Source organism: Oncorhynchus nerka, linkage group LG10 (genome assembly GCF_034236695.1).
Source record: "Oncorhynchus nerka isolate Pitt River linkage group LG10, Oner_Uvic_2.0, whole genome shotgun sequence".
Lineage (NCBI taxonomy): Eukaryota > Metazoa > Chordata > Actinopteri > Salmoniformes > Salmonidae > Oncorhynchus > Oncorhynchus nerka.
Window position 1 is genome coordinate 93,438,211 of NC_088405.1, and position 14,470 is coordinate 93,452,680.

The 14,470-nt window shown below is 42.1% G+C and overlaps 1 protein-coding gene and 1 long non-coding RNA gene across 2 annotated transcripts in view; one reads left to right on the plus strand and one right to left on the minus strand.

Annotated features, from left to right (window-relative positions):
• LOC135573804 (uncharacterized) overlaps window positions 1-7,112 on the minus strand; it is a 73,688-nt gene extending 66,576 nt beyond the window's left edge. Inside the window, exon 1 of the long non-coding RNA XR_010464948.1 lies at window positions 6,993-7,112. This is a non-coding gene — a long non-coding RNA (uncharacterized LOC135573804). The remainder of the gene's footprint in view (window positions 1-6,992) is intronic.
• atp2a3 (ATPase sarcoplasmic/endoplasmic reticulum Ca2+ transporting 3) overlaps window positions 5,918-14,470 on the plus strand; it is a 106,892-nt gene continuing 98,339 nt past the window's right edge. Inside the window, exon 1 of the mRNA XM_029657346.2 lies at window positions 5,918-6,144. Within this exon, the coding sequence (XP_029513206.1) occupies window positions 6,027-6,144 (118 nt within the window). The 5' untranslated portion in view covers window positions 5,918-6,026. The remainder of the gene's footprint in view (window positions 6,145-14,470) is intronic.

A 14,470-nucleotide genomic window follows, 5' to 3' on the forward strand; every position in this document is an offset into this window, starting at 1 on the left:
TGCTTCCAGAGGCAATTTGGAACTCAGTAGTGAATGTTGCAACCGAGGACAGACGATTTTCAGCACACGGCCTACACACGGCCACACGGTCCTGTTCTGTGAGCTTGTGTGGCCTACCACTTCGTGGCTGAGCCGTTGGTGCTTCTAGATGTTTCCACTTCACAATAATAGCACTTACAGTTGACCGGGGCAGCTCAAGCAGGGTAGAGATTTGACGAACCGACTTGTTGGAAAGGTGCCACGTTGAAGTCACTGAGCTCTTCTGCAAGGCTATTCTACAGCCAATGTTTGTCTATGGAGATTGATTTTATACACCTGTCAGCAAAGGGTATGGCTGAAATAGCAGAATCCAAAAACTTGAAGGGGTGTCCACATACTTTTGTATGAACAGTGTATATCCCAAAATGAACTGTGGAGATTTAAGGCATCTAAATAAATCAGAAAGGATTCCCATAAAAGTACAAAGACAACCTGACCTTTACAGACATCCAGACAGTGCAGGAGACTCTCTCTGAACATGGCAATCGTGTGGCATATCACTCAGGCATGTGAGAGGGAGGTAAATATCTCTTATGCCACTGATTATTTACATGATGCAAATGACCAAAAGAGAAGAAGAAAAATACTGCTGGAGGGCAGACAGGCAGGCAGACAGACAGGGAGGTAAATATCTCTTATGCCACTGATTATTTACATGATGCAGATGACCAAAAGAGAAGAAGAAAAATACTGCTGGAGGGCAGACAGGCAGACAGGCAGACAGACAGGCAGACAGACAGGCAGACAGACAGGCAGACAGACAGACAGGCAGGCAGGCAGGCAGGCAGGCAGACAGGCAGACAGACAGGCAGACAGGCAGACAGACAGACAGGCAGGCATACAAACTAAATATTGTGTGACTGGAGTGGTGGCTAGGACGGAGAGATAGAGAGAGAAAGAGAGAGCGAAAGGGAGAGATAGAGAGTACAGGGAGAGGTGGAGGATTTCTCTTTCGTAATAACTCTGGCACTCAAGGGGTTCCCTAGAAATGTGTGGAGCCAAAAGGGCTCTCTTACAGTGCCTTCAGAAAGTATTCATACCCCTTGACTTATTTCACATTTTGTTGTGTTACTGAATTCGAAATGGATTAAATTGTTTTTTTTTTCTCTCACCCATCTATACACAATAGCCAATAACGACAAAGTGAAAACATGTTTTCAGATATTATGGCAAATGTATTGAAAATGAATATCTAATTTACATAAGTATTTACACCCGAGTCAACACTTTGTGGAAGCACCACTGGCAACAATTACAGCTTTGAGTCTTTCTGGGTAAGTCTCTAAGAGCTTGACACACCTGGATTGTGCAACAATTGCCCATTTTTCTTTTCAAAATTCTTCAAGCTCTGTCAAAATTGCTAGACAACAATTTTCAGATCTTGCCATAGATTTAAGTAGATTTAAGTCAAAACTGTACCTCAGTGTAGATTTGGCCTTGTGTTTTAGGTTGTTGTCCTGCTGAAAGGTGAAATAATCTCCCAGAGTCTGGTGGAAAACAGACTGAACCAGGTTTTCCTCTAGGATTTTGCCTGTGCTTAGTGCCATTCTGTTTATTTTTTATCCTGAAAAACTCCCCAGTCCTTAACTATTACAAGCATACCCATAACATGATGCAGCCACCACTATGCTTGAAAATATGGGGAGTGGTACTCAGTAATGTGTTGTTTTAGATTTGCCCCAAACAAATGTCACCAGACAGACAGACAGACAGACAGACAGACCCAGACAGACAGACAGACAGACAGACAGACAGACAGACAGACAGACAGACAGACAGACAGACAGACAGACAGACAGACAGACAGACAGACAGACAGACAGACAGACAGACAGACAGACAGACAGACAGACAGACTTGTATAGTACAGCATAGTCTAGTTCAAAGGCCCAGTGCAGTCAAAAAAACGTGATTTGCCTGTGATTTATTTACATTTATACACAATGAGGTTGGAAAAGTACTGTTAAATTTGGAAAATTATGATAATGCCCTTTTAGTGTGTAAGAGCAGTTTGAAAAGGCCGCCTGAAATTTCAGCTTGTTTTGGTGGGATGGAGTTTTGTCTGGCCTGGTGAGGTCACCAGGTGGTAAATTGGTTAACAGACCAATAAGAAAGACAGTTCCAAACCTCTCTGCCAATAACAGCTAGTTTTCAGTTTTCTCCTCCCCACTGAGACCACTCCCACCAAAATTCTTGCTTGAGAAATTCCACTTTCCGAATAAGTTATTTTTGTTTACCTTTTTACCATTTTAATTTAAACCAATCACAGGAAGGTACTTAAGTGTTACCCAGAAATAATTTGATATCGATATTTTAAAAAAAACTGCATTGGACCTTTAAGCATTGAGCTGTGGTCACTGTATCTATACGTTTTATCCACAGCATGGGTGTGACTGTGGGTGAGACATGGCACGGCTGCATGAGAAGAAGTACAGTGCATTCAGAAAGCATTCAGACCCCTTCCCCTTTTCCACAATTTGTTTCGTTACAGCGTTATTTTTACATGGATTAAATAAAAAAATTATCCTCATCAATCTATACATAATACCCTATAATGACAAAACTAAAACAGGTTTCTAGAAATGTTAGGAAATGTATAAAAAAAAACTGAAATAACGTATTTGCATAATTATTCAGACCCTTTGCCATGAGACTGTAAATTGAGCTCAGGTTCATGCTGTTTTCATTGATCATCCGTGAGATGTTTCTACAACTTGATTGGAGTCCACCTGGGGTATATTAAATGGATTGGATATGATTTGGAAAGGCACATACCTGTCTATGTAAGGTCCCACAGTTGACAGTGCATGTCAAAGCAAAAACCAAGCCATGAGGTTGAAGGAATTGTATGTAGAGCTCTGAGACAGGATTGTGTGGAGGCACAGGTCGGGGGAAGGGTACCAAAAAATGTCTGCAGCATTGAAGGACCCCAAGAACATAATTTCCTCCATCATTCTTAAATGGAAGAAGTTTAGAACCACCAAGACTCTTCCTAGAGCTGGCTGCCCTGCCAAACTGAGCAATCGGGGGGGAAGAGCATTGGTCAGGGAGATGACCAAGAACCCCATTGTAACTCTGACAGAGATCCAGAGTTCCTCATCCTTCCAGAATGAAGCACTCTGCAGCACTCTACCAATCAGGCCTTTATGGTAGAGTGGCCAGACGGAAGCCACTCCTCAGTAAAAGGCACATGACAGCCCGCTTTGAGTTAGCCAAAAGGCACTTAAAGGACTCTCAGACCATGAGAAACAAGATTCTGGGAGACTAGTCAGGATTAATGGAAAGATGAACGGAGCAAAGTACAGAGTGATCCTTGATGAAAACCTGCTCCAGAACGCTTTGGACCTCAGAATGGGGGCGAAGGTTCACCTTCCAACAGGACAACGACCCTAAACACACAGCCAAGACAACGCAGGGGTGACTTCGGGACAAGTCTCTGAATGTCCTTGAGTGGCCCAGCTAGAGCCTGGACTTGAAAACGATCTAACATCTCTGGAGAGACCTGTGCAGCGACACTCCCCATCAGACCTGACAGAGCTTGAGAAAATCTGTAGAGAGAATAATGGGAGAAACTTACTAAATACAGGTGTGCCAAGCTTGTAGCCTCCTCATACCCAAGAAGACTCAAGGCTGTAATCGCTACCAAAGGTGCTTCAACAAGTAAAGGGTCTGAATACTTATGTAAATGTGATATTTCAGTTTTTAAAAACCTGTTTTTGCTTTGTCATTATGGGGTATTGTGTGTAGATTGATGAGGAAAAACAACTATTTAATCAATTTTATAATAAGGCTGTAAAGTAACAAAAATGTGGAAAATGTCAAGGGGTCTGAATACTGTCCGAAGGCATTGTATAGTATAGTTCTGAAAGTTATGTAAGCTCTTTAAGTTATAAATAAGTTGAGCTGTGAGAGATAGGACAGAACTAGAACACCTTGTTCCCTTTCTCCTTCCAGTGCACTGCCTACTATCTGCAGTACAGTACTGGGCCTTATTATCTTCTGCATAACCACGAAGAAGATCTTACTGCATCAACGTCACATGGTTGAGTCTCAGTCTCAGATAAGATTCAACTTGTACACCTATACCCTTCCTTTTTGTAGGCTACTCCTACTGCAGTTTCACCACAGTTGTGAGTTGTGCAGAACTGAGAAACTATCAGAATAATTCAATCAGCTTCCAGGCAAAAGCAACGTAACATCTACTTATTGCCACGCAATATATATCCTTTTTCATTGTTCTTAAAACTCAACTTACTATTGAGAGTAAGAATAGTAGAATTACACCAGGTACAATTTAGAAATGTGGTTGTGCATCATTCAGTCACTGAAAAGTCGCCCAATTCGCCATGCCATCAAACAATAACCATGGCTGCATAACGATCGGGCATGCTGGGCACATGCCCAGGGCCCTGACCTCAAGGGGGACGCTATTGATTTTTTTAGTCTTTCTTACTTAGATATCATATTAACAGGGCATAAGTCATGGCAAAATGGATTGAATTACAGGAAAATACTTGTAAAACTGCACATTTCTTTTCTCTGACCCAAGGCAGAATTTATAGAATTTCATGAAATTTGTTATAAAATTGCTACATTTTCTCTCTGCCCAATGGCAAAATGTGTAGAATTGCATAAAACTTGCTTTAAAATGGCAACATTTTCTCTGCACCCCATGTTAAAATGTGTAGAATTGATGGAAATGAACTTTAAAACGTTGTTTCTTCTCTCTGCTGTTAAGGGGGGGGGGGGGGGGGGGGTTGCCGCAAAGTGGAGGGGCACATCCAAATATTGCTTAGGGACCCCAAAACGCTAGAGCCGGCCCTGGATTCAAGGATGACCCAGGTGCACACTGTTCAAGGACAGTAACTCACTTACCTAACTAGCTCATAGTGTGAAGTGAAGTGCTATGTAGGAGTTATGTGTGGGCATTAGATTAGTCAACATTTGATTACACTCAATTGACAAACTATTTCCAGAGATGTAGACTACAGCTATTCCAAGAAGTACAAAATCAGGAAAGTCTTATTTTCTGCAATTGTGTTTAGGAGACTTTTAAATAAATAATGTTTCCAGAAATATTATATATAATAAATTACAATATGAGTGAAATAGTTCTCCTTAAAAAAAATGTAATTCAATATGTTTTAAAACAGCTTTTCTGTGTTTGAATGGTATGGCCATATCACAACAACAGAATGGTCTGGGCATATACTGGTCAATAAAAGTATTACTGACAAGTAAACAGCTGATTGGGCAGCTCAGCCAATGAGACGTCTCACACAAAAACATGACGTCACCCGCTATGAGGAAATAGAAAGCAAGTTTGAGGTGGGATTTTTGAAGTGTTTTTTTCCCCTCTCATTTATGCTTTTGTCATAAATAGAAGTATAGGACGAGTCAACCACATTTTTGGTGTATGAGTAACATATTATGAGCTTTTAAAAGTCAGATTTTCTTTGCACAAGATGATGTGCAAAAAGGGAAGAGATCCATAACCCCAAGCATGAACTGATGACATATGAAACATTTGTATCTTGAGAATGACATAGTATTACCTCCTGTGACTTTTCATATGCGGTGCATGAGAACTATAGGCCTAAACCGAGAAGACACGGGCTTTAGCAGAGTTTTACACTCAGGTAATGACAACCAATAGGAAGGCAAGCGAGTGTTCGAACACGCTCACTCACGAGAGAGGCGGTCCCTACGCAGTCCCAACATATCACACCTTGTGGTTTGATGAAGTGCTGACTGCAGTAGGATCTATTGGGCAATAGAGTTGTCTTGAAAAGGAATCCGGCGGTACAGCTCCAATTGTCGGCTCGCAGAAGAGGAGGCAGGTGACCGTCTAGCAGGCAGAGCCACCTCCGCAAGGCACATCGGTGGAAAACGACTGTATATTAGACCTTTATTGTCGTAATAGATGTTCCATATTTAACTACATGCCTTTTAATTTAATTGTTTAGTTAGTCAGTTCTCCCTCCGAGATGGATAGCGCGCACACGAAATCCGCATCTGAAGTTTTAGAGAACTTCAGTGTGAACGAAAACACTGGACTCACACTTGAACAAGTGAAATCTAATTTTGAAAAATATGGACCGAACGGTGAGTAACATTGGTGTTGTTTACTGTTATTCAGTTTACCTGGTTGAGTGTTAAATGCCATTTTTCCACAGTCACGGATATCATTGAACAGTTTAGGGAAGTTGTAATTTTTTCATTGAGTAGTTTTTAGGGAAATTGGTTAAATTATTTCCCCGCGCCTTATTGAAAAACACGAATATCTGTCGCATACATCCTGCCAATGTTCCTTCCACCCGACATCTTTTGACTGATCTTATGCTTGACGCTACTGTCCGTTGTTTTCATTTTTTTTATCACACTTCACTGAGCTACATTGAGTTTCTCGCTTTAAACAAAGTTGTGTGTAAGTGGGGAAACAACGCACTGAACCCGAACGCTCCTTATCATGGACAACTAGTACAACCTTCAACCAGATTAATAGAATATGCTATTAATGTAACACCTGTATTTAGGCTGGACGTCTATCGCATCGGCTTTGTAATGCATTCATGCATGTATTTTTTTTTTGTGTGTGTGTGTGTGTGTGTGTGTGTGGGGGGGGGGGGGTAGACTAGTATTATGGCACGTTCATCAACGACAATTATTCATTAAGAATAAGTGCAATACTGTAACAATTTCATTTGGGGCTATAGTCAACAATAGGAATAGCCTTTACACATTATGGTACCATCTAGCTTTTTGATCATGACTCTGTTCCATTACATTACACATAGTCATTGGACTAAGGCACATTCTATACGGGGGGTTTGTTGGATGCTCGGGTCTGGACATTAACATGCATCGCTTGCAATAGAAGCAAAATTACCTTATATTTTCATATCAGCGATACATAATTATCTATATTTTTAAAATGTAAAAGTGATACATACCTTTTCTATAGGGTTAGGGTCCCACGTAGCCATATTTCCATGTTACAGCGCTTTTCTACGGAAAACAGACAGAAGACCGTGGACTACTTGTGCAAATGAGCTTTCTGGCTCTTCCGAACACCTGTGTGTAAACGAAAGATGGACGACACAAACGTGTTGTCACTGAAAAATACTGTCGGCTGCAACTACGTTAAAAACAGTGTATATACAGTAAGTGTGCGTTTTTGCATTTTTAAAAATAATTTTAATGTGATATTAAAAGTACAGGGATTTATGTGTCTATAATAATCGATTTACCGTTTATAGAGGAAGGAGTATTTGGATGTTTTCACTTCCAGAGCCAATTCGCCCTTTAAACAGAACATGTAAGGTCCTTGGACTAAGGAGTAACGTTTGTCTTGAGCTTATTGGAGAACAACTATTCACCCTTTAATTTAAAGATAAATAGGTAACATATGATTACATGTCATTCCTGCTATAGACAGTCTACTATTTCATGTGAATGGATATTTCACATGAGAGGCAGTCAATCAAGTTGATAAGGAGGAAGTGTTTCTGTGGGATAATTCTGTAAAATACACAACTGATAGAGAGAACTTGATTTACCTGTTTCCATTTCAACCCCATTAGTTGTAATACGCATGGTTAATACTCTAGGTTTGAAGTTACACACTCATGCCATGGTAGGCTACTGTACCAAGGGGAAGAGACTGGCATTTAGTGATAATTCTGGATGCCACTATGGCACCCCCATTAATTCCACTATGGCACCCCAATTAATTCCACTATGGCACCCCCATTAATTCCACTATGGCACCACCATTAATTATAGATGCCACTATGGCACCACCATTAATTATAGATGCCACTATGGCACCACCATTAATTATAGATGCCACTATGGCACCACCATTAATTATAGATGCCACTATGGCACCACCATTCATTCTGGATGCCACTATGGCACCACCATTAATTATAGATGCCACTATGGCACCACCATTAATTATAGATGCCACTATGGCACCACCATTAATTCTGGATGCCACTATGGCACCACCATTAATTCCACTATGGGACCACCATTAATTCCACTATGGCACCACCATTAATTATAGATGCCACTATGGCACCACCATTCATTCTGGATGCCACTATGGCACCACCATTAATTCCACTATGGCACCACCATTAATTCTGGATGCCACTATGGCACCACCATTAATTCCACTATGGCACCACCATTAATTATAGATGCCACTATGGCACCACCCATTCATAATTCTAGATGCCACTATGGCACCACCATTAATTCCACTATGGCACCACCATTAATTCTGGATGCCACTATGGCACCACCATTAATTCCACTATGGCACCACCATTAATTATAGATGCCACTATGGCACCACCATTCATTCTGGATGCCACTATGGGACCCCCATTAATTCTAGATTCCACTATGGCACCACCATTAATTCCACTATGGCACCACCATTAATTCTGGATGCCACTATGGCACCACCATTAATTCCACTATGGCACCCCCATTAATTCCACTGGACCACTATGGCACCACCATTCCACTATGGCACCACCATTAATTCCACTGGGATGCCACTATGGCCACTATGGCACCACCATTAATTCTGGATGCCACTATGGCACCACCATTAATTATAGATGCCACTATGGCACCACCATTCATTCTGGATGCCACTATGGGACCCCCATTAATTCTAGATTCCACTATGGCACCACCATTAATTCCACTATGGCACCACCATTAATTCTGGATTCCACTATGGCACCACCATTAATTCCACTATGGCACCACCATTAATTCTGGATGCCACTATGGCACCACCATTAATTCCACTATGGCACCCCCATTAATTCCACTATGGCACCACCATTAATTCCACTATGGCACCCCCATTAATTCCACTATGGCACCACCATTAATTCCACTATGGCACCACCATTAATTCCACTATGGCACCCCCATTAATTCCACTATGGCACCACCATTAATTCTAGATTCCACTGTGGCACCCCCATTAATTCTAGATTCCACTATGGCACCACCATTAATTCCACTATGGCACCACCATTAATTCTGGATGCCACTATGGCACCACCATTAATTCCACTATGGCACCACCATTAATTCTGGATGCCACTATGGCACCACCATTAATTCTGGATGCCACTATGGCACCACCATTCATTCCACTATGGCACCCCCATTAATTCCACTATGGCACCACCATTAATTATAGATGCCACTATGGCACCACCGTTCATTCCACTATGGCACCACCATTAATTCCACTATGGCACCCCCATTAATTCCACTATGGCACCACCATTAATTCCACTATGGCACCACCATTAATTCCACTATGGCACCACCATTAATTCTGGATGCCACTATGGCACCACCATTAATTCCACTATGGCACCACCATTAATACTGGATGCCACTATGGCACCCCCATTAATTATGGATGCCACTATGGCACCACCATTAATTCTGGATGCCACTATGGCACCACCATTAATTCTAGATTCCACTGTGGCACCACCATTAATTCCACTATGGCACCCCCATTAATTCTGGATTCCACTATGGCACCACCATTAATTCCATTATGGCACCCCCATTAATTATGGATGCCACTATGGCACCACCATTAATTCTGGATGCCACTATGGCACCACCACTAATTCTGGATGCCACTATGGCACCACCATTAATTCTAGATTCCACTATGGCACCACCATTAATTCTAGATTCCACTATGGCACCACCATTAATTCCACTATGGCACCCCCATTAATTCTGGATTCCACTATGGCACCACCATTAATTCCACTATGGCACCCCCATTAATTCTGGATTCCACTATGGCACCAACATTAATTCTGGATTCCGCCATAGTGGTGCCTTAGTGGAATGATAACATTCATACGTTGAGGAAACTCTTTTCATCTACTTCTGGGAGGAAGGTGAACAACAGTGCGGAACAACAGCGCTGTGTGAAATCTGCACTGAGAACAAATATCCAGGACCATCCCTCAATGTGCTCAAAGGGGTGTTTCTATAGGCTACAACCTGTTGATGATGCAGTATAATGGTTCACGTCTTTTCCTCTGTGGACTTATTGGATCAAAGCCTTCCGCTAAATCCTTAATCAGATGTAGATGTGGTGCTGCTTAATGGATCTTTTACTGAACTTGGCACCTTTACAATGGTCCTGAGTCTTTGGCCTGATTATTTTTGGCATGGTGGCTGGTGCCTTTTCGCTATAGAGGAGGGCTGCTGTGCTGTATCATTAGAGAGAACCAGCAGTCCTTTGTTGCACGGAGCGAAACCTACCCAGAGATCTGTGTGTTGCTGTGACGACTTCATGGAAAAAGAAACATCTGGTTACACATCTTTCGTTGCTAGTTGTGAACTGACTTCCTGTGTGTGTGCTCGGAGATATGTTTGCTTAAGGGAATACCCTTTCCTCTATTGGCTGTAAACCAGGGTTGCGTTTAGTAGGGCACAACGTTGTGGAACGTTCAGATATAAATATATTCTGTGGAACAAACATGCCTCTCAGACATGTAGAAGAAGCAATCGTGTCAGTTCTGTTCATGAAATGTCTTATCTGCAAAGTTCAACTGTGTATTTCCTGCTGAACGTGACCAATGTCCCGCTCTGTAATCCCTCACAGCCAACAACACAAGGAAAGGGAAGTGTTATTTTAAGTTTTAATAGCTACATGTCTCAGCTGAGTGGTACACTGAACGGCTCGTTCCCCTCTGCCGACAAACCCACCACAGCCTGCCGTTTGTAGTTGACAGCAACGACTCACTGTACTTGGATTACCAAGTTGGTTACAGCGACTCACGCCAATGAGTTTGGTGATGGTTGCAGGGAGGGAGCCGCTGTTCAAAGTGTGTGGGTGGCATGCTTCTCTACAAACTAGAGGTCGACCGATTAATCGGAATGGCCGATTAATTAGTTTTCATAACAATCAGAAATCGGTATTTTTGGGCGCCAACTTTTTTTGTTGTGGTATTTTATTCTTAAAAAAAATAATTATATATTTTATTTAACTAGGCAAGTCAGTTGAGAACACATTCTTATTTTCAATGACGGCCTAGGAACGGTGGGTTAACTGCCTCGTTCAGGGGCAGAACAACAGATTTTCACCTTGTCAGCTCGGGGGAACCAATCTTGCAACCTTACAGTTAACTAGTCAAACGCAATAACGACCTGCCTCTCTCTCGTTGCACTCCACAAGGAGACTGCCTGTTACGCGAATGCAGTAAGCCAAGGTAAGTTGCTAGCTAGCATTAAACTTATCTTATAAAAAAACAATCAATCATAATCACTAGTTAACTACACATGGTTGATGATATTACTAGTTTATCTAGCGTGTCCTGCGTTGCATATAATCTGACTGAGCATACAAGTATCTAAGTATCTGACTGGGCGGTGGTAGGCAGAAGCAAGCACGTAAACATTCATTCAAACAGCACTTTCGGGTGTTTTGCCAGCAGTTCTTCGTTGTGCATCAAGCATTGTGCTGTTTATGACTTCAAGCCTGTTAACTCCCGAGATGAGGCTGGTGTGACCGAAGTGAAATGGCTAGCTAGTTAGCGCGTGCTAATAGCATTTCAAACGTCACTCGCTCTGAGCCTTCTAGTAGTTGTTCCCCTTGCTCTGCATGGGTAATGCTGCTTCGATGGTGGCTGTTGTCGTTGTATTGCTGGTTTGAGCCCAGGGAGGAGCGAGGAGAGGGACGGAAGCTATACTGTTACACTGGCAATACTAAAGTGCCTATAAGAACATCTAATAGTCAAAGGTTAATGAAATACAAATGATATAGTGGGAAATATTCCTATAATTCCTATAATAACTACAACCTAAAATTTCTTACCTGGGAATATTGAAGACTCAAGTTAAAAGGAACCACCAGCTTTCATATGTTCTCATGTTCTGAGCAAGGAACTGAAACGTTTGCTTTCTTACATAGCACATATTGCACTTTTACTTTCTTCTCCAACACTTTGTTTTTGCATTATTTAAACCAAATTTAACATGTTTCATTATTTACTTGAGGCTAAATGGATTTTATTGATGAATTATATTAAGTGTTCATTCAGTATTGTTGTAATTGTCATTATTACAATTTTTTATTTTTTTTAATCGTCAGATTAATCGGTATCGGCTTTTTTGGCCCTCCAATAATCGGTATCGGTATCGGCGTTGAAAAATCATAATCGGTCGACCTCTATTACAAACCCTCCATGATTACTTCTCGCTCTCTGACACCGAGATGGATTGTTTTCATAGGGAGAATACAGGAGCTGTTCTATAGTTAGTTTATTATTACACCTGTAGACAACATGACCACAAACAAACAAGTCCTGCAAAGTAATCTCTTACTGGTGAACACAAACAGGATTAGGTAGGTTATTGCTGTATGGCAGTGCTATTGGGCTTGGGGAACTCGTAAGGCCATAAGCCTAATTATCAAAGAGAATATATATATCTCAGTCAGTTTACCTGGTTAAAAAAAAGTGTAAATAAATAATAATAATAATAATCCGCTGTGCAATATTTCTGAATATTTATAATGTATTTTAGGAGTAACTCAAAAAAAAATAAAAAGGTTATGAACTAGGGAAGCCCCTTGTTCCTTCAAGCGATCTGCTTGGCTGTAGCAGGTACTGGCAACATTCCAGGGGAAGATATATCGGCCAGTTTCTTAGACACAGACATAACATTCCTACGCCAGTACAGGACGCGAGGCCTGTTTCAAACTTTGTCTGGCTCTGGAACTCCTGGATGGAGGGATCGTTAGGCACTGAATGGAAACTAAAGTGGACTATCTGGATTTATAGTTGTTTTCTATTGGAAAATATATATATTTTCCTACAGTATTCTCAGATCACGACCATAGGCAATGTAAGGGAGACTCCTCCGTTTTAGATGATACATTGTCACCGTTGGTAGTGTCAGAGGTGCGTTGTGCCTTGGTGTTACTGTTATCCTAGCATAGCACACACATTCAGTAAGGCCTGTCTTACCCCTAGTCAAAACCTGTGGTGTCATTATGGAAGCCATGTCTCCTTTTATTCTGAAACTGATAGGGGGGGGGGGGGGGGGCATTTTGTTTTGTGACCGCAACATTTTTAGCGTGTGTGTAGTGAAAGAAGATAGACGGGCCCCTCTGCACGCTGAACGTACTATGACAAAGGATGTTGCTTTGAGAACGTGTGTGAGTGGTGACTTGTATTTTCAGCTCGCACCCACACCCACATGGGGGGTGGTTTAAAAAAAGCCTTTTTTTGTACCCCTGTGTTTGTGTAAGAGAAATGGGCCAGCAGGCTGACTCTGTCGTCTGTCGTCTGGCTGGGGCTGCTGACTTAATGTTTGTAGAACACAGACCCTAACCCTACGTAAAACACAGACCCTAACCCTACCCTAGGTAAAACACAGACCCTAACCCTACCCTACATTAAACACAGACCCTAACCCTACGTTAAACACAGACCCTACCCTACGTTAAACACAGACCCTAACCCTACCCTAGGTAAAACACAGACCCTAACCCTACCCTAGGTAAAACACAGACCCTAACCCTACCCTAGGTAAAACACAGACCCTAACCCTACCCTACGTTAAACACAGACCCTAACCCTACCCTACGTAGAACACAGACCTTAACCCTACCCTACGTAAAACACAGACCCTAACCCTACCCTAGGTAAAACACAGACCCTAACCCTACCCTAGGTAAAACACAGACCCTAACCCTACCCTACGTAAAACACAGACCCTAACCCTACCCTACGTAAAACACAGACCCTAACCCTACCCTAGGTAAAACACAGACCCTAACCCTACCCTACGTTAAACACAGACCCTAACCCTACCCTACGTTAAACACAGACCCTATCTCCCATTTCTCCTTCACCCAAATCCAGATAGCTGATGTTCTGAAAGAGCTGCAAAATCTGGACCCCTACAAATCAGCAGGGCTAGACAATCTGGACCATCTCTTTCTAAAATGAACTGCCGCAATTGTTGCAACCACTATCTCTAGCCTGTTCAACCTCTCTTTCGTATCGTCTGAGATCCCTAAAGATTGGAAAGCTGCCACAGTCATCCCCCCCTATTCAAAGGGGGACACACTCTCTAGACGCAAACTGCTACAGACTTATATATATCCTGCCCTGCCTTTCTAAAATATTCGAAATGCCAAGTTAACAAACAGATCACCGACCATTTCGAATCCCACCATACCTTCTCTGCTATGCAATCTGGTTTCCGAGCTGGTCATGGGTGCACCTCAGCCACGCTCAAGGTCCTAAACGATATCATAACCTCCATCGATAAGGGGCAATACTGTGCATTCATAGACCTGGCCAAGGATTGACACTGTCAATCACCACATTCTTATCGGCAGACTCAG